Here is a 19,968-nt window from a genome sequence, read left to right as displayed (position 1 = left end):
TCCTTGAGTTGCGGTAACAACAGTCCGCAGGAAGTTTCCAGAGTCCTCCTCCCAGGGAAAGACAGCCCCGCCTTGTGCGTAGGACTCACTTCCCCACCTTCGAGTCCTGGGGCGTCTGTCTCTGGGTGTGGTGAAGCACGAGCAAGCTTTGAAACAGGAGGGGTTAGGGAGCCCCCTTTTTACAGGTCGCAGTGGGACCGCAGACCTCATAGTCCTATCGTTGGGACCGTCCCGCTGACTTACCCAGAAACCTTCCTCAGGCTCTCGGATTCGTTAGATCACATTCCCTCTGTAAGTGCGTAGCAGGCCCTGACTCCGCCAGGTGGCCGCTCAGGAGACCCTGGAAACCACCTCTGCCTCCCTGTCTAGCAGGATGGAGAACCCATTGCGCCGCAGCTCGGAGGGTCACAGGGTCCCTCGGGGGGAAGCTGTGCTGCCCGGGAGACTGAAAACGTGCCCCTGTCCTGGTGCCTGCCACTCACTCAGAATTCCTTCTCCCAGTCAGTGCCATCACCGGCCCCTGCTGCACGGCCTGTCTTGCAGGGACAACGTGGGGACAGGAAAAACAGTCCCCAGGTCGCCTGCTGCTTCAAGTCCCTGCAGATGAGATGACGTACCGACTGATTAGATGCGGCTCAAAGCAAGGAACCAGGGCAGCCTGGGAGAGGCCCTGGGGTGGGTGCGGTGCCCACAAGGTGGGAGTGGGTCCCTGATGGTGAGCTGTGGCGCTTGCCGTATTTGGGGGTGACCGGAAGCTGTTCACTGAGGCGCTCTCCTCTGCCTCTGCTCCCTTCTCAAGATGTCGGCCAGGGACAGCCAAATCTCCCGCGTAAATCCCAGCACCGTGACTTCAAACGGATGAGCTCTAGTGTCGAGCCCTTGCTGGCTCCTGGACTGAAGACGCGTCCCCCACCCCCCAGCACCGAGACTGGAAACGACCAGGGGCGGCGTCCTGAGTGGGGAGGGAGGGACCTTCCAAAGCAGGAGGAGGGACTGGGAGGGCCACGGGCCAGCTGTGCCCTAGTCCTGAGACAAGCCTGCTGAGACTTGCCGGGTGCCTTCTGTGTGTCCCCGGCCCGCGGCCAGCCCTGCGCTGGTGTGTGTCCCCTGCTCTGGTCCCGATGGAAGGCCACTCCTTCCCTGGGCTGGTCCGTATGCCTGACCCGGCTACTCGCCCGGCAGCTGGTCGCTACGAGATGGTGGGACCCGGGTGTGCCTCCCCGGCCAGCCCCGGGGGCAAAGGCAGGATCCTGTGGAGTGACCCGGGGAACTCAGGCATGTCTTCCCGTGCTGGGTCGCAGTGATCTTCAATATCTGTTAAACCTGAAGAACCTGTCCGCCCAGTGTCTGAGACCTTGTCTCTGTGCGGGGCAGGGCAAAACTCACAGGAGAACACTCTAGGCAGCAGGCAGGACGCGACCGCTGTAAGCCCGCCGCTTCCTGGGATGAGGGGATCGGCGAGCTGGCGCCCACTGCAGTGACGCTGCACGTGGCAATGGCGTGAAGAGGGCCCCCCGGTGAGAGTCCTGTGGGTTCGCTGCCAGGAAATAGTCTGCCTCCTGCCGACCCTGGAGAGACCACCAGATTCTACCGGCGTGGCCCCAGTGCTCCTGGCCTGGGAGTAACTCACTTGTGTGTTGTCCCTAGACTCCACCAGTCATGGGGCTGGGGCAGGGCTGGGATGCTGCGGGGGCTGGCCGGGTGTTGCTGCTTGCTGCTAAGACGTAGGTCTGCCCTGAGCGTGGCCGTCAGGCATTAAGGTATGAACAAAGCAAATATGTGCTGGTCCATACTGGCCCGTCGGTCTGTACTGAATCACAGAAAAGAAGGACTTGGTCTCGGCCACATCGTTCACCAACCTGGACGGGCCGGGCCACTTGCCGTCTCCCGGTCTTGGCCCCTCATCAATTCAGTGGCACAAAACCACGCCCCATAGAACCTCACTGTGATTAGCAAAGACTGTGACTGCTAACGCCAGCCTGGTGCTCGGCCCGGGGTAGGTTGACGATAGCAATTTCTAGTTTACCGTGTCATACACGGGCTGGTCCATGCTGTTGGCACACCTGCCCACGCTTTGAGTCTCACCTGTACTCCCCTTGGCGTCCTTGCCTCACCACCCAGTTCCCCCTAGGCCTTGGATCTCCCACCCAATGACAACCAGCTTCGCAAGGGTTTTGTCTGGTAGATGGTGTTTTCCCCATAGCCCAGCAGCGGCTGCCCTCGCCTCGCACCTGGGTCGGCTTCCCCGATAGGGTCGAGCAGAAGATGCCTCGGGGCTCTGAGACAGGGTCAGAAGAGGACCCCCGAGCCGGCTCTCACTCTTACCCCAGCAGCCATGTGTGAGGAAGCCCGGGCCCCGGGGCGAGGCCCCCTGCAAGCGTCCAGGCTGACCGCTCCAGTTCGGGTCCCACCAAAAGACTACACCAGACTGACCCTCGGGGGCAGTGATCGAGCAGCCTCCGAGCCGCTCGGGCAGATGCCCAGGAGAGCAGCACAGCCCATCCCCACGTGGCAGACGCATGAGAAACGCAAATGCCGTATGCGGCGTGCATCATCCCAGCGTTCCAGGACTCGGGAAGTCTGCCAAGCAGGACATGGGTTTCATACAAACCGGGACACAGCCGTTTTATTTATAGCACCACAGTATTTTCTTTATGCTCTCTGTGCCTAGTCTGTACGGGCCTCCCCGGTGTGACTCTGCCCTTCCTTTCGGGACCGCCCTCCGGATGGGTGACTTCCTGGAAGGTCAGGACCAGGGCAGCGGCACCAGGAAGCACATCTCTGCTGTCCCCTGTCCGGGCAGGGAGCAGCAGTGACCCTGAGAATTAGCGCTTGTGAGCAGCTCTGTGCTTGCCTACGGGTCTCCCGCCCCTGCGGTCCCCTTGGCCTGATGGCTTTTCCTCCTGATGACGATCGGGACAGGTCCATCGGGCAAGGTCTTGATGATGTTCCAGGCTTCAAACCGTGTGAGGCCCTGCATGGCCGTGCCAGCCAAGTGTAGGAGCTCGTCCCCTGGCTGGATTGTCTCGCTCTGCTCCGAGGCGGCCCCTGAGAGGAGGAGGAAGAAGATAACGGGTTGCACAGGTGACCGGGGAGCAAGGAAAGTTACCTCCCAGCGTCAGTCTCCGAGGAGCGGGACAGCTCGGGAGAGAACAGGGTGCCCGTCCCTCAGGAGCTTGGCGGTGGACCGTTGATGGGGCATCTCATCAGACGGTGACCTCAAGGTGGGCACGCCAGGCTCTAGCTCCGTGGCCCTCAGGAAAGGTGTAGCCTGTGTGTCCCAGAGAAGGGAGGTTCCAGGCAGCCCCAAGCTCAGAGCCAAGTTGTGGAGACTTTCTGGATCCTAGAGGCCTGGAGAAGAACCCTGCGTCTGTGGGAAGAGGACAGAATCGTGTACGGCCCCCACTCTTTCAAAGGACTGTTGCTTTATTGTAACGAATTTCCCATCTGTTTGCCACCATGAGATTCAGAGATAGTGACTAAAAGCTAATAGTAATGAGAATTTAAAAACTGCTCAAGTATTTCGGATCCTTGTGCCCATCGGGTGTCCAACTAGCACTGCGTGGGGAGTAGTTGTCCCTTTGCACTTGCCAGGAGCGTGAGGACTGGGGTAACCAGCCAGGCCTCAGAGCTGGTAGTCCACCTTCAAATGCTAAGAACGTCTTTCCCAGAGTTGGAGTAAATGAGGATTCCCGGGGAGCCCCCCGCCCCAGGGAGCCTCCTCGCACCCGGGTCCAGACATACCCCATAGCTCTGTGTGGACGAGGAGCCCCGGTCCCTGGGGGGCAGCAGTCACTCAGCAAGTGAGAGGCTGAGCTGGGGCCCGAAGCCGGGTCCCTTGACACCTGCCCGGGGCTCTGCCCCAGCTCCCCGCCCTGCTGCTGGGGCTCTAGCCTGAAAAGCCCTGGGAGTGCAGGCCTCTCACGACAGTCACGGGGAACCCTGAGTGACCCCCACTTTTGGCCGGCTTGCACCTCAACCTGAGATGAATAAAACGTCAGTGTTTTGAATAAAAACGAGAGCTGACGGGTCCAGGAGTGGGGGGAGCTGACGGGTCCAGGAGTGGGGGGAGCCGAGTGAGGCTGTGTGTGTCCAAGTGGGAAGACCCTGTCCTTATTTTAAACTTTGATATTTTGTTCATTATGGATTTTGTTAAATTTTAATTCTTAGACCTAGTGCATTGAAATTGGCTACTGCGGGTCTGGGGACCCCCCTTCAGGGCCATGTCCTGGCTGTGCCTCTCTGGCCTCACCCTAGTTCCGGGCCCTGCGAGGCTGAACCAAGCCTAGGTCTTCATCACTTACCAGGACCCAGAGAATGAGAAGGGGCAAGGGGATGTCCCGAGGCGAGGAGAGAAGGTAGAAAAAGCAGAACTGAGTCCCTGAGTGGACTGCCTGCCTCCAGGAGGGCACGGGGTTGTGGGAGACCAACATGGCCCAGAAGGTGCCCAGAAGCATTGTGGGGGCCTGGTCTGACCCCCCCCAACTGGAGAGAGCGCAAAGACGCAGACGCACACCACACCTTTGAAAATCCGGTTCACGGTGAGAGGCTTGTCCCCAAGCAGAGAGCCCTTGCCGCCCTCCAGGCTAAAGCCCAGCCCCGCGGAGGTCTTCTCCAGTGTCACTGTGTGCACCGTGGCCTCTGCTGCAGGGGAAGGACAGGGACGTTGTTAGGGACGTCCTCCTCTCTGGGCACCCACGTGAGCCGGGGAAGGCTGCCTGCCCGCCTTGCACCCGTGCCCATGCACATATGAACACAGACATGTGCCCCCAGCAACGTGCTAGGCAGGCCACGCACTGTCATGGAGCCCCAGCCGCCCTGGCCCCACGTGGTCAAAGGCGGTGTGACCCCCAGCGCCTCCCGCAAGCCTGGAGGCACTTACTGGAATCTGCGGAAACGTCGCTGGCCACAGAGGCTGCCGCCGTAGAGTCCGAAGAGGAGTTCGGGTCAGGAGTGTCCTCCAGAACCGGCCTCCTGGTGACGATCACGGCTTGCCTGGGGTCCCGAGCTTGGCGGAGGATGGCCAGGGCATCGCTGTGTGTGGCCCCTTTGAGGGACTTGCCGTTGATGGACAGAACCTCGTTGCCCTTCTGAATAGTTCCCTCCTGGGAGGCCAGCCCGTTGGGGAACACTCTGTGGACCTGCAGAACCAACGGAAGTCAAGACCGGGAGTCGCGGGTGTCAGCTCCAGACTCGTGCTGGAAGAGGATCCAGACTAGACACCCAGAGCAGAGATCCCCGGTGAGAGTGGTCAGACCCGTCCTCAGAACCCTTGCTAACACAGTGGCCTAGCCGATCCCAGCAATCCCAGTAAACAACCCAGGTCAAATCTCTCGCCTTCCCTGCTCAGCAACGCCTCCGGGAGTGTTTTCCCGAAGCACAGGTTCTGTGCCTCCTGCGTGGACCTAAGGGAAAGGGCTCTAAGGTCTGGGTGAAACGGAAGGTCTGAAAATGTCTCCAGTTTGTCGGAAGACGTATTAGAGACTCAGCAAAGCCACTTTGCACCCCACTTCTGGAAGAACACGCAGTGATCCCTGAAAGCCTTTCAGCAAACCATCCTTTTTTTCCCTGTGCAGTTCTCAGGCCCCCGTCTTCAGCAGGATGATTTTTTGAGAAATGCTTTTCTGGGAAGTCTGGGCATTTTTAAAGCTCCTCCCGCAGAAATTCTGATCCAGAATTTCTATTTTGCTGAAAGGGGACCCCACCCGGTTCCCTTTCAGCAAAATAGATGGGGTTTTTAAAACAGCGCACGTCTTGGCCTCTGCCCCTTTAATGAGGTCAGTTCTACCGTGCACAGCGCAGAGGGCCTGCGCGACGGTGGGCAGGGCTGTCACTGAGACGTGCTACAGCATCGTGCAAACCAGGCTCTCAGCTTCTCTTCATTATTTTGGTGTCCGAAAAATTCTGCGTCACAGTCAGATGTGGCAGGGTCCCCAGGCTCTGTACGAGACCCAGGTACGAAGCAGAAGTTCTGGTGAGTATCTCCGTCCCCTGCCGGAGTCCCTACTTGTCCACCCCTGCTCCCTGAGTCAGGGGGAAGATGGTTGACACAAGCCAGTGAGTGCCCAGCACGGCCCTCGGTCACGGACGGTGCTCAGCATTGATTCTCTTGCAATGACAACTTGGGAAAGGAAAGGACGTGTTCCCGCCCGGAGGGTGAGAGAGGGAGTCTGGTGCACGTGCCTGGCTGACGTGCATTGCCTGTTTGGTGTCCAGAGAGGCTGGCCAAAGGGGACGGAGACAGGTCACCCCTCAGGGCAGAACCCAGGATCCCAAGGGCTCTTCTCACAGGCCCGGCTCTCACTCCTCCTCAAACGGAAGGTCAACTGCACAGCCGGGGGCTCTTTGCGGTCCGGGGCTGCGTGCTTTGTGACAGAAACAGGTCCTGGGTGGTTTTTGGTGCTTTTCTTGTGGTAGAGAGCCTGCTTCAGAGAAGGAAGTCACAGCTCACGTGGGGGCAGCTCTGGCCAGGCCGGTCAGAGCAGCCGAGTCACCCACCGGCCAGGGTGGGTGTTCCGTTCAGGCGGGTGGTGAGCTGGAGGGTCAGCCTCCAGCCGGGCAGGGGAATGCGCGTGCGCCACACCAGGAGGCCCTGCGACAACGCAGCTGTCACGCGCAGGTGTCCCGTCCCGGCTGCGCAGGTGTCCTGTCCCGGCTGCGCAGCCTTCCATGGAGGCCCAGAGACCATAAACCATTCCGGTCTAAATGTCCAGTCGCGAACAGCTTCCTGGTCTCCTTGTCCAGAGCGAGAGATGTTGGATAAAATCTGCTTCGAATTGTTGACTTGAAATTCGCACAACGCACAATGAGCCACTTTCAGGTGTATGATCCAGTGACATTCGCTGGGTTTGCTGTTTTTTAGAACGTCCCCTTTGACGTTGAGAAGTTCTGGCCCAGCGGTCCTGCTGTGAGGCTGAGACACCTGGGAGTTTTTATTTATTTATTTATTTATTTATTTTGCATTTCCACAAGTGATTCAGGTTCCCTTGCCGTATGCAGGTTGTCTGGGGTCCGCAGAGACCCCGCTTGTTCGGTGAAGGATTGCGACGAGGGTCGAATGTGCAGTAACGTAGGGGACGTCACTAGGTTTCTTATAGAGGGTGGGGTCCCCACAGCTCCCCTCTAGGACCCTGTCCGGTGGCCTGGCACCAGCCACTCGCTCGTCTGAGCCCCAGAGTGAGGCCCTTCCTGGCAGGTGTCCTCTCCGCTGGGGCTGTTGCCTCTGGCGCTCACGTACCCCCAGCCCTGGACACTCACCGTGATCGCTTTGTTTTCTAGATCTGCTCCTCCTGCCAGGCTGAACCCGAGGCCGGCCCCTTCCTCCTTGTGCAAGATGGTGACGTGGATATTGTCTAATTGCTGTGGTAGGAAACACATCTGTTAAGGACATGCACCACGCCAGCCCGAACAATCTAAGAGCCACGTCAGGCTCACTCCGTCCCCGAGCCCAGCGTGGCCACAGGCCAGGTTCTAGCCTTTCCTCGAACCCCATCCATCACCCGGACCGGGAGCACTGTGCTTTCTGGAGTCATAGGAACTTGAGCAGGGAAAAGGCGTGTGTAAAGTAACAGGTAACCTTCTTTTCCTCTCCTGGCTGCCTCACCCCACACCCGCAGTGTGTTCAGACAGGGCCGGGTGCCGCTAAGTCGGCTGGAAACCCCGGCGCTTTGGGGAACACAGCTCTGCCATTTCGGTGTGGGTCGAGGCCAGCCAGGGGGCTGCGGGGACGGCCAGAGGTCAGGGCTGGTCTGCACAAGTTGGCTCGTCCCCTCCTGCCTCCCTCTTCCTCCTCTTCATGGGGCACCGCCACACGTGGAGGAGCTCGGCCAGGTCACAGCCGCAGCCCATGCGGGCGCCCGTGCACACACGTGTCCGCAAGAACACGCGCACACACGCTTCCCGCCGTGGGCTCACAGGAGCCAAAACAAGCCCTCCGACCGTCTGAAACCACGGACCCTCTTCCTGGTCTTGACCTGAGGCCTCAAGCTCAAATGCATAGTGACGGGGGAAGGGGGCGTCGCAGGCAGATCATTAAAGGAGCAAACCGGAGTGACCGAGGCGTTGCCGGGTGATGAGAACTGCCGAGAACCAGGGAGCCCGTCTCCCGGTGCCCTAGCCACACAGACCCAGGGCTACCCAGCGGCCCCTTTCAACAAAGAGAGAAGCCCGACCACCAGGTGTCAGTTCAGCTCTTTAGGACGTAACAGTTTAACAGTCCCCACTCGGACCAAATTCAATACACCGGCGGGCCCATGTGGCTCTCGGGCCACCACTTTGCCCCTCGGTGCTAGGGAATGACCCTGTGTCAAAGGACTCCCTTGCTCGGACACCACGAGAGCTCCTGGAGTGCTCCTGACCTGTGATGCCTGTTGGGAGTCCCCAAGACCCAGAGGGATGGGGGCACCGCTCCACCCTTCTCTCTCCCAGCACTGGCCCAAATCTCCCCACTTTGACCCAAGTGTCAGGTCACCTGCCCTTGCCCAGCACAAAAGCAAGTGGCCTCCCAGGGACACCCTACACAAGACAGCTCTTTGTTGCTGACCCTGTCATTCTGTGTGAATGAAGCCCTGGGGGACGATGGTCCCGGGGTCCGTGAGACAAGTGAGTCACCGCCCAGGGCGTCCTGTGTTGGCCGGGCTGTGCCAATGCCCTTGACCTTGGGAATTTCAGCTACGAGGCCTCCTTAATGCTTTCACCCCGGTCGGGACGATTCTGGGGTAAAAGCCCTTGCAGATCCGGGACGACCCAGGAGGGCCAAGCCCGTGAGCTGGTGCTCACCCAGGCTGAGCCGCCACTTCCTCTCCTCCCATCTTGGGGGCGTGCTCAGAAGCAGATGGGAAGTGGGACTGTCACAATGACTTGAGTGAAATGGGGGGCCCCTTGCAAGCCCTGGGAACCGTCCCTTCCCCCCGTGCAGGGGAAGTCTCCGGCATGAGAGCGCGCGAGCCAGGCCGCTTACAGCAGCGCGTTCCCGTTAACACAAGCTGGTCCCTGGACGCGCACGCCTGGCCGGCGGCCCGTGGGACAGGGACGGGGCACAGAACTCGGAGAAAGAAAACTCTCGCGCCCCACCTTTCTCATTTCCAGAACAGCAGGAAAGTTGCAAGAAGCCCAGAGGTTCTTAAAAGCACTTTCTGAGCTGCCAAGCATCCTCCCAGGGCGGGTCTTACTGTGGGCCAGGGAGGCAATGTCCTCCCTGGGGCAGGGGGACCCGCAGGGCCGCTTCACACCCGCTCTGGCCACGGCTTGGAGCACGGCCGTGGTCACTCCAAGCGCTCGCCACGGAAGCCTACCTTCAACGTCGCGTCATCCAGAACCTTCACTTCCTCAATGAGCTTCTTTAACTCCTCGGAGCTCAGCAGGGAGAGGACCGACTGGCCAGACTGAGGGGAGCCGTGGTCCCAGCTTTCAGCTTCCGTGGGCTCACCGAGGCCCTCTGTGTACTCTCTCAGCTCCGAAAGGCTTTCAGGGGGAAACAGCACAGGGCACTGATCAGAATATTACAGGAGCTCGCGGTCACCGCGTCACACCCTCTGTTCCAGGCACGGGGCTGGGCACCCACGCGCATTCCGTCATTTGATGGAGTGAGTCTGAGCGGATACCAGCGTCCCGCCACTGAAGCATCAGGACTGTGGGCGTGCGGAGGGCGAGCCCTGCTCTGTGCTCACGCGGCCGAGGGAGGCCCAGTCTGGGAGTCACAGTCACAGGTCGTGGCGTGTTGGACTCTGGGTCAGGGTGTACAAATGTCAGCACCTCACTCCAGAGGACAGCGGGGTGGATGACTGGCACCAACGCCATGGTCGGACCGCGGCTACGGCACCTCGCACACACTCACCCCTGCGCTCCTTCACAGCAGCCGTCAGCACCCACGAATCCCCCGCTGTTAGCACCTAATAACTACGAGGGACACCACACAGCCAGCGACTGGCCTTCCTTTCCCTTTGGAACTGATTGGGATATTCTGTAGCTGGCTTTTTTTTTTTTTTCAGCTACACCTCATTTTTGCAGGAAACTGTGGTTTCAGCGAGAAGCCGTTTCCCCACCCTCTGACCGGCAGAGCTCCGCTGGGAGCAAGTGAAGCCGTCCCAGGGCAGAGCCCATTGGAACGATGAGCCCTGCTGTCGCGACCGGAGCGCAGCTTCTCCGCCAGAGAGAGCCAGCTCCTGGCCGCCCCCGCCCATCAGCCTGGCTCCCAGGAGCTACCCATGGGTCGTCCGGCTCTGGAGACCCTGCCCTACATGCGTGCTCGGGGCTCACGCGGGCTCCCTCCCGGGCTGTCTGCTGGGGCTGGGACATGGAACTGAGGGTCAGCGGGTCTCAGACAGGTCTCACAATCTGAGAGTGAGAACTAAAGGTGGGACATGCAGGGTTGTCCTAATTCGAGGCAGGACCTCGCCCCCCAGCGGTAGCCCTGGGGGACTGTGGGGAGCCCTCCAGTTTTTGGACCAGGTCCTGCCCACCTCCTAATCTCAGCTGAAGGGCAAACTGGGAGTGAGGAAACCACTCGTGGTCCCAGACATCCGAACGCCCAGTCCAGGGGCCGGAAGCCACCCACGGAATATGTGTGAATTCCTTCAGGGGTGACGGGGAAAAACAGGGAGAGGGTCATCCCCTCCTGGCTCCAGTCGGGTCTTCCTGAGCAGGAGCGGGACATGTCAGATGTGCATTCATTCCAAACCCTCATGGACAGCTCACCGGGGACCACCAGCACAGCCCCTCTCCCCAACCCTTCCAGACCAGGGGTCGGGAAAAAGTCCTCCTTCATACGGAGGGTGTAATGCACACGCACGCACCCGGGAAAGAACAGGTAGAACCATCCCTCCGGGTACCAGAGACATCGTAAATAAAGTTATGCACAGTTATGAAAGAGAAGACGAGAAAGAACGGGAAGACCGACAGGAAGCTGCAGGAGGTCCTGGGTACACTCACTTGAGGGAGAAGCCCGTGTCCGAGGCAGGAGTTTCTGCAGAACTGTTCACGGCTGGGGCGTCCACGGCCGACGACGCAGGAGAACCCCCTTCCTTGGGGCTGCAGGACGTCTGGCCCCAGGAGACGGAAGACGGAAGGCACAGCAGGGACTTCATGACCGCCGACGACACTTGGCTGCTGATGGAGTAGAGCTTGCTGGTCTTCTCATCCAGTGGCTTCATCTCCCAGGACTGGGTCCGGGACAAGGGAAAGCTCCGTGCCCGCTGGCCCGGCATCTTGATGATGGGGCCCTGGGGCTCCTCCGTCTGTGCGGACAGCAGCCTCGAGAGAGGGTCGGGGTCACGGAGGGGGGTTTTCTGACCCGACTGCCGTCCGGACAGAGGGGACTCTGACACACCAGGCTCATTGTTCCTGGGGGAGCTGGGGGAGCCCCGCGACAGCGGCTCTCGCTCTGGTGGCTGTGGCTCGACGGCGGGGGGAGCTCCTCGCCCCGAGCGGCCAGGACCCTGTCCTCCCTCTTGTTCCCCCGGAGCTTGTGCTGCTTCCCCCCAGGAGGCCTGCAGGCTCTGTCTCTGGGCTCCTCTGCTGGGCAGCGGAGAGGAGCCAAAGGTCTCAAAGGAGCTGATCCTCTGTTTGATGGAGGAGGAGAAGGTCCGAGTGGGGGGCCCCGGGCGCTCCCGGGGAGGCGGTGTCGGCTGGGCGGGGGAGGCTGTGTCGGGCAGCCGCCTCGGCTCCTGGGCACGCGTCCTCAGACTTTTCAAACTTTGGCGAAACCAGGCGGGCTTGGGGGCCACGGGGGGGCCCTTCTTCACGGTGCCGCCGTCCACCGACTTGTAAGCTTTGGGAGCACCGCCAGCGGCATCCAGCTTGGGCGGCGCCCCATCGGGGTGGCCCCGTACCCCGACTTCTTCACCCAGACCGACGCTGGACGGCAGAGGCACGTGGCCGTGGTTCTCGCTCATGATGGGGCTGAACAGGTTTTTGATGCAGTCGGAAATTCGAACCCAGGGGTCTTCGACGGTGCTATCAAGGCTGTAGTCCATCCGAGCCTGCCTCTTAAGGAGAGGGTGCTTCACGGCGGAGGCTGGGGTCCCTGGGGAGCACAAACAAGGTCCAGGCCGAGCTTTACACCTCCGTCCTATTTTCAGAGCTAAATAGCAAGGAGCCTTCTGCAGGAGAGCAGCCCTGGTTGGGGGAACAGCTGCCCCCCCCCCGCCCCGGTACTGTTCCCTGACGGCAGGGCCAGCAACGAGCACCGCAGAGCCACAGTCAGCTTCTCCACGTTTCAGAGCTGGAAGGATCTGCAGAGACTGTCTGGCTCGATCTCTGGCCCTTCTCAGTTGTGCAACATTCACACGGGCGAGGTATCCCCTGTCGGCAACGGCCCCGTCTCCTGACTCTGCCGACTTCCTGCTGCACTACAGCGGCCTGCCCGTAGTCGTGCAAATTTAAAAGCCAAAGCAATGTTCTTACCTTTCCAAACTCGTAAGCCAAAGGTCTCAGAAGGGCGGCCATATTTGCTTTGGACCACTCGTGTCATTAAACACGAGCGTGCCTTCCAATGGGGACCCCCAGCTCTCCTCGATCCTTAACCCACTTCTTGCTGCTCAGCACCTTATGTCATCTGTGCACCCACTGCCGGAAAGGTGGGGAGACTCCTTTACCCGGGGACAGAGGGAGGCCACCCCCCAAGAACCAGCCAGCAAAGATGCCAAGTGGACGTGTGACCGTCCTGTGGCCCCCAAGTCCGATCTGGCCCCGGGTGCATAGCGTGTTGCTCTGGATTTGTGTTCTGGGAGCTGCGTGGTACCCAGAAGCAGCCCAGCAAGAGGGGCACTGACCCCTGCTGTCCCAGTCTCAGTGCGGGGCTTCTAGGGAAGCAAGCTGAGGGAGCCTTAAGGCTCAGGGAACCGGAGCTGCTCTGCACAATCTGGGAGACCTGTGGGGGGGACTGGATTCCAGGCTTGGCCAGCAGGCCCAGGCCTCTCAGCCCGGCTCTGCCTTTGTCCATTGCTCTGCTGCAAGGGGCCGTCCGGAAGCTCCGCGGTCAGAGCCAGCAAGTCCTTTGCTCACAGGCGTGAGGCGCTCTTAGGAGCTGAGCACCCTGGTGTTCTGTCCTGTGTTCCTCAATTGGGGTGATGAGGGGGAGAGAGCATGGAGGAGGGGAGCCTGCCGCAGTGGGACACCTGCTCGGGAGAGATGAGCCAGGTATAACCCACTCCCAACCCTCCGGGAGCCACTCATGTGCTCTCCACGGAGCATTTCTCCAAAGGGCAAGTGGGTTGTAGCCACTGCTGGGAGCACCTCGACGACCCGAAAGGGTTTATCTATTCTCTGTCCCGCGGTCCCTCCCTTTCTCAGCACCTAGCCCGAGCCCCAGAGGGCCAGCATTCAACAGAGGCTGGGGAGACATGTGACTTTCCACACCCCACTAGTGAGCAACAGAGGCTCAGGAGAGCAAAGGAGGTCGCCTGTGGGGGCAGAGCCAGGGGACCCACATGGGTCCTTCCAACCCCGAGTCCTATGCCCTGACCCCACACCCAGCCGGAGGCACGGCCACCCTCCCAGACACAGCGCCCGCCAGCAAATGCAAGGCTGCTGCCTCAGCTGGAGGTCCATAGGATGCCACCTGCAAGAGGGCGTCCCCCTCCATCCCGTGGCTGACTGTCCTGACCGAGCCCCTCCGCAGCATTGCAGGTTGGACCATGGGGTCCTGCCCCACGGGCACCTCAGGGCTCCTGCCTGTTCATCAGCCTGTGTCCAGCTGCCCCGTTGGGCACAGCCCTCCATCCCCGGCACCAACACACATCCTTGCCTCGGTTCTGGACCTTAACCCAGAAGGTCCTTCCTTCCTTTGGGAAGCCGGAGCTGAGAGCCTACCTGGGCTGCCTCCTCTCCTCCCGGGCTCTGCCTCCGAGGAGGGTGCCGTGGGCGGGCCGGCCACAGGCCCCGGGCAGCAGGCAGGGGCGCAGGGGACTCTCCCCGCTGTGTCTTCCTGCGGCAGCGTCGGTGGCAGCCACTCTCTGGCTTCCTGTGGTGTAAACAGGAAGGGAGACCACGTGAAAATGGTGGCCTGCTACCGTGAGAGGCCAGGCACACGCAGGCTGGCACCGGAGAGCCCGTGCCCCGCTGCTCCCCCGACGGGCTCCCTGACAGCCCTGTACGCCGGTCCCTTCCTCCCCAGGGCTGTCCGCTCCCCAGAGGCCCAGGGTGCCCCATGCCTTCCAGGGAGCCCAAGTCCTGCACAGAGCTCCTCCTGGCCAGGCGTAAAGTCCCTGGGTGCCCTGAGATGGGGACCAGGAGCTCGGGGTGTGGACGGTAGCTGCCTCCAGGTGAAGCCCCGGCCTGGGAAGGGGGGAACAGCAGGCTCCTGGTCTTAATGAACGTAAGGTTCGGACACTCGGAGCCAAATGCGTGTCCGTCACTTCCTGAACAGCTCTCCATCACAAGCATGCTTTGAAGACACCAGGCCCTCGGGACCCGCACCCCAGCGGCCCTCTCCGCACCTGCCGTGGCCAGGTCAGTCCCTGGTAGGCGTGTTCTCCCCACCAAACCCGGGATGCAGTCTTAAGCTCCTTCCTTACGGGCTCGGACCAGCCGGACCAGCCCCAAGCACCTGTCTCCAGGTGGCCTGGGGTTTGCATTCCCACAGCACACACCAGAGGCCGGTGGGGCCCTGAGGAAGCAGACAGGTGAACAAGGTTTCCTAGAGAGATGCTTTCTGTCTGGTTCTTGAGCAAAGAGTAAGAATGTCCCGGCAGAGAAGCAGAAAAGGAGCGCTCCAGCGAGTGGGACACAGTGAGAGGGACAAGCATGACGCCAGCCCAGGCAAGAAGAAGAAGGAGTAGGGCGGCGTCATCACAGGGACCCTCCCGTGTGGGCTCGTCTGCAGGTGCAACACTTCACGGTGCCGTGGTGGCCCCATGTCCGCTCAGTCCAGAGGCAGGTGGTGTGACAGGCTGGCTGTCTGACAAAGCTGCAGGCTTCCTCCGCAGAGGAAGGAAAAAAGGGGCAATAAATGCATTGTTTGGGACTAACACAGAAATGGCAGATGTCTGTGGCCCGAGGTCAACATCTCCGTTGGCAATCAGCATTCCCGGACAGAGGGCTCCTGAAGCTAGAAATGCGTTCACAGAGCCTCGTCCCCACCCAAGGTCCCCTTCAGAGACCTTAGCTTGGGGAGAGCATTTGGAAACACAGGGAGACCAACCAACCCAGAATCACTGGGCTCCTTGAACTAGTCCTTTGAGGAAGCAAGACTTGGCTGTGGTATTTGGAGCTTGAAATACTAGCCCAGGGGTGTCTGAGACCCCCATCACGCAGGGAAAATGACAGGGGGCTAGGATTCAACTTGGCTCATTCGGGAGCTCCATGTGGTGACATCTGTCTACATCCATGGATGGCTGACAGTCTTACAGGCTGTCATAACCACTAGTCAAAGCAACTTTGCCTCTCAGAACAGACATGAATGTATTTTGCTGTTTCGTTAACACACCTATTATTAGGGTTTTTTTTTCCCTTAATTAGCCCTCAAAATAAATCCAAGTTGACTCAAATTTTTCTGGAAGCTACTTCGAGCTCCTTCCTTATCACAGTGCTTGGTGAGTGAGGGAGAGAGAGAGGGGAAAGGAGAAAGGACAGACGCGTGGGTTTATAGGCTAGACATCACCCGAATGATGGTCTGAGCTGATTTTCTAGAAGGGAATGAACTGGTCTTTTGCTGAAGGAATGATCCCGAGGGTCGTTTTGGTTGTAGATCTGAAGTTCCGTGGGTCTCAGGTTGGGAAAGATTTGGGGCTTACCCCAGAGAGAAAGGCTGCAGGGGGACTGGGAGAGAAGGGGGAGGCAGAGGGAAGGATGGGGCCAAGCAGAGACCCATCCAGTGGGAAATCCCCAGGAATGGTCGCGGGGACTCGAGGAGGGAGGTCCGGCTTTACTTCTTGGTTTTGTCCTTTCTCTGCGACTCCCACTCCCAGTAAAAGTAGGTCCTGTGGCTTGTGCTGCTGACAGGGGCCTGCCGGCCACGCGGGACTGAGCAGAGGGACAGAGAAATGCAGCTGCGGGCAGGGGTGGGGGAGGCCGGACAGCGGACCCCAGTGGACCCCCGCGGACCCCCGCCCAGGGAAGGCTGCTCAGAGGAAGCGCCCACGCCCCAAACCGCTGCGGGCCCTTCCTGCAGAAACCCCGCTTCTCCCTCCAGCCAACTGGCCTGGGGACACCTGCATCTAGGACCTGGCTGAGCCAGGAACCCCCAGGGCAAGACCTCCTCCTTCTTGGAGTCTCCAGGAACGAAGCAAAAAGCCCCGCTTCCAGGGCTGCGGGCTCCTCACTTGGCCTTCCAGACCCGCAGGAAAAGAGCAACAATTGCTTCAAGCCGGGGGGAGGGGGGCGGGGAAGAGACCCACCGTGACAAGCCCCAGCCACATCCGGCCTTGCTCTGCAGGACCCGCTTCCCTCCCAGCACCTGCTTCCTCCTCCGCGGCCTCCCCTCCTGCTCACAGCCCCCACCCCCGCCCGGCTTCCCACCCCACCGCTCTGGCCTCCTCCCCTCCTGCATGGTCAACGGATGACAGGTGGTTAGGGGGGTGTCCCGGGGTCCCCCTGCCACCTGCACGGCCACGGCTGCTGCAGGGGTCCGGGGTGGGAAAGGCGGCCGGGCCGCTGGCAGAGGGAGCTGAAGCTCCGCTGCGTCTTCATGACCAGGCCCCTTGCCCCCAGCAGGGTGGGGCCGAACCGGGGTGATGCCTGTGTGGCATGAAGACGTCCGCATTGCGGGCAGCCCGGCTGGCCTCTGGGGGCCTTCCTCTGGGGGGGGGGGGGGCCGGCCCGGGCAGCGGGGGAGGGGTGCGGAGGTCGTGCACAGACGTGCGGGAGGGACTGTCCCAGCCGCGAACCCATGCGCGCCTGAGACGAGGCTGGGCATCAGCCTCGTGGGTCCACATACCGAGCAGGGAGCCACCGGCGAGCCCCGGGGACCAGGAAGGGAAACTGAGGTTCAGAGAATTCCAGTTCCCCCCAAACTCCACCCAGAAGGAAGTGGGAGTCGGCAAGAGGAGCTGGCAAAGCCCCAGGAGCCGGAGTCTAGCCATCACTTGGACCAACCCCCTCTCAAAGCGGGGAACGAGCTCAGCGCGGAAGCCCCCAGCCGGCGCCTCACCCAGGGCCTTCCGGGAGCTCTGCTGGGGCTCCGTTGGCGCGAGCCTGACGAATGAGCCCCGTGAAAGCAGCCAGAAACCCCAGCGTGTTCTAGAAGGGGCCCGCAGCCCCTCAGCGGGCGCGGGGCTCGGGTTCTGGGCCGCCCAGCTCGGACTCTGCAGTCAGCCCGGAGCTCGCGCTGGGGGAGCCGGAGACCCTTCCCCAGGGCGAAGGCTGTGGCCGTGGTCAGGAATAACCATGCACACGACGAACACCAAACCAACAGCAACAAAACCACGACCCTGGCTCTGGAGCTCAGGAGGACATTCGGCCCGCCAGACCCCTCTCTTACCTGGCCACACGGGGGCACGGTGTGCCCAGAAGGGCCGAGGGTGTCCTCTCTCTCTTCCAGACTCTTCTGTGGGTCACTGTCACTTTTGAAGTATTTTCTGGGTGGAGGCTTGGGCTTGGAGGTCGTGGGCTTTCTCACCAAAATCTCGAAGGGCTTCTTCAGCTTCAGGGGCGGGTGGCTGTCCTGCGTCCCAGGGAGGGGTGGGCTCTCCTGGGGTGGCCTGGAAGGAGCCGCAGAAAGCGTCCCCAGCTCCTGCCCCTGGGACAGGCTGGGGCTGTGGGTGGGGACTTCCAGGTCAGAAGGCTGCTGCTCGCAGCCGCTAACGGGACTCCCCCCAGGCGACCCGGACATGTAGCTGCTGTCGCTGCTGGAGCGGATCATGACCTTCTGAGCCCTGCGATGCGGGGGTGCTGAGTTCTTCTCTCTCTCCTTCTCCAACGTCGGCCGCCCATGCCAGCTACTCTCCAGCCTCTTGACACCTGCCGTGGGAGCACAGGGGACCCCACACAACTGAGCTTGGAGGGCACACAGACCCTTGGCCCCTGTGCTCCCAATGGCCCTGGGTTGCCCACTGCACCCCCCAGACTGCTGCTCATCTGAGGTCCCTTTGGATCTGGAGCCTGGTAGGCGTGGGTCTGTCCCGGGTCAAGCTGTATGACTTTCACTTGGGAACATCACGTGACCTTTCTGAGTCTCCATGCGATGGAGATGGAGGTGCATCCCCGACTTACTCGTCAAGGGAGGGCATGCTGTCCCACCCGTGGGGAGCACTGGAGGCAGGCACCTGCCGCTGTCAGCCTCTCCAAGGACTGCCCACAGAGAGCCGCTCACCCAGGAGGCTGCTCGTTTCCAGTGATGACTGAGAGCGGCTGTAAAGGAGGGTCGCTCCTACCAGCCAGACATTGGACGTGATGCTTAGCTGCCCAACTCCCTCTGCCCAGCCCCTGTTCCCCTCTTCTCCACAGGCTCCGACCCCTGGGACTCCTCCAAGGTCACATCCTGCCAAACATTGTCTCAGAGTTGACTTCTGGGAGAACCCAGCCAGCAACACCCCATTTTCTCATCTGTTAAATGGGGATAATAACCCCAGGGCCATGGGGGTTGTTTCAGGGCTCAGTATGAAAGAGAGAAAACACCTGTGAATGTGTGCAGAGCCTTGTCCCAAGAGGCTACCATTTCTTTTCTTTTTTTTTAAGATTTTATTTATCTATTTGACAGAGAGAGAGAGAGAGAGATCATAAGCAGGCAGAGAGGCAGGCAGAGAGAGAGGGGGAAGCAGGCTCCCCACTGAGCAGAGAGCCCGATGCGGGGCTCGATCCCAGGACCCCGGGATCACGACCTGAGCCGAAGGCAGAGGCTTAACCCACTGAGCCACCTAGGCGCCCCAAGGCTACCATTTCTTCCAGGTAAGAATGAACCGAGACCCAAAACCACAGTTTCTTAGCCAGAGCTTCCTTTCACTTCCCTCCCATCCAGCCTTTCTTCCTGGGTCATCCCCCCAACACACCCATTCTCAGCACCAGGGACCATCCCCACAACCTTCCTTTAGCGACAAACTGTTCCAGGTATTTCTTTCCTCGAGTCAGTGCTCCATGGAGTGGGAGCAGGCTGAAACCCAGCCTTTTGCTCAAATTCCAGCTCATTCTGGAAGGGCAGGAGAGCAAGGAGAGCCCCAAGGAAGAGAATACTAAACTTTAGGAGAAAATCACAATCAGCCAAGCTCACAGCTCGAACCCTCTTTCAAGAAAAAAAATTTTCTTTTGCTTTATCCTGGCCATAAAATAGCATACCCTCATTAGAAAAAAAATTCAGCCACAAAAAGGAAGAAATGAAAGTGAAAATTCACCGGCAGTCCTACCAGCTGGAGGGAACCACTGTCAAAACATTGGTGAGTTTCTCAGCTATATTTTCCTGAGCATAAACGCATGTTGAGTGGGTAGAGATGGTAGAACAGAGTTGAAATAAGATTTTGTGAGCCTTCATTTCTTGGATCATTTGCAGACAGAAGAGCCTCCTTGTCGATAGTTTGCATGTTGTTCTACCGCGTGCTCCATGGTTGAGCACTGAGCCGTTAGAGCCCAGCAGCCCAGGCACTGGACTCAGCTAACCCAGTCCTGTCCAGATGCTCTGTGCACCACACAGAGTGATTACGGGCAGCTTGGTGTCAGATAACAGGGGACACTGTGGATTCCAGAGGCTGGGAGCCTGCCTCCCCATTGAAAAAAAGTCAAATTCAGATGCTTCTGTCATCTGTGCTTCCCAAACAAAGCGAAAATGTGAGTCCGGCTTAGTTGGTAGGCAGCTAGCCTTCAGCCTTTGTCCACACATCGTGCTTGTCTGTGGTTACTGTTACATCCTTGAGGTAGAAGGTGAGTGAATGGCTAAGCCCTAAGCTATCTAAGAAGGCCAAGATGTTCAAGTCAGAGCTTGCTGTCTCCCTTACCTTCCAGACTCCACTGATGCCTCTCCTTTCCAAACCTGACGTTCTCCACAGCCTGGGCCACAGCTTCCTTGAGTTGCAGTTCAGACACCTGGAAATATGAGTCACCTGC

At 60.0% G+C, this 19,968-nt stretch overlaps 1 protein-coding gene across 4 annotated transcripts in view; it reads right to left on the bottom strand.

The window, feature by feature from the left end:
• Positions 1-2,599: 2,599 nt before the first annotated feature.
• IL16 (interleukin 16) overlaps positions 2,600-19,968 on the bottom strand; it is a 97,864-nt gene continuing 80,495 nt past the window's right edge. For 3 of the 4 annotated variants that reach the window (XM_047736113.1, XM_047736114.1, XM_047736115.1), the window contains 9 exons: positions 19,860-19,947; positions 17,417-17,895; positions 13,810-13,960; positions 10,930-12,022; positions 9,294-9,462; positions 7,258-7,359; positions 4,883-5,141; positions 4,522-4,644; positions 2,600-3,048 (listed from right to left, as the gene is read on the bottom strand). In XM_047736113.1, coding sequence (XP_047592069.1) covers positions 2,855-3,048; positions 4,522-4,644; positions 4,883-5,141; positions 7,258-7,359; positions 9,294-9,462; positions 10,930-12,022; positions 13,810-13,960; positions 17,417-17,895; positions 19,860-19,947 — 2,658 coding nt within the window. In that variant the 3' untranslated portion in view covers positions 2,600-2,854. Of the gene's footprint in view, positions 3,049-4,521; positions 4,645-4,882; positions 5,142-7,257; positions 7,360-9,293; positions 9,463-10,929; positions 12,023-12,402; positions 13,636-13,809; positions 13,961-17,416; positions 17,896-19,859; positions 19,948-19,968 lie in introns of those variants that run through there. The other variant, XM_047736116.1, reaches the window with a different exon arrangement.

The sequence above is a fragment of the Lutra lutra genome, chromosome 7 (genome assembly GCF_902655055.1).
Source record: "Lutra lutra chromosome 7, mLutLut1.2, whole genome shotgun sequence".
In the NCBI taxonomy this organism is placed as follows: Eukaryota; Metazoa; Chordata; class Mammalia; order Carnivora; family Mustelidae; genus Lutra; species Lutra lutra.
The sequence above is the reverse complement of the archived record's forward strand: the minus strand, read 5'-3'. Positions and strand labels throughout refer to the sequence as shown.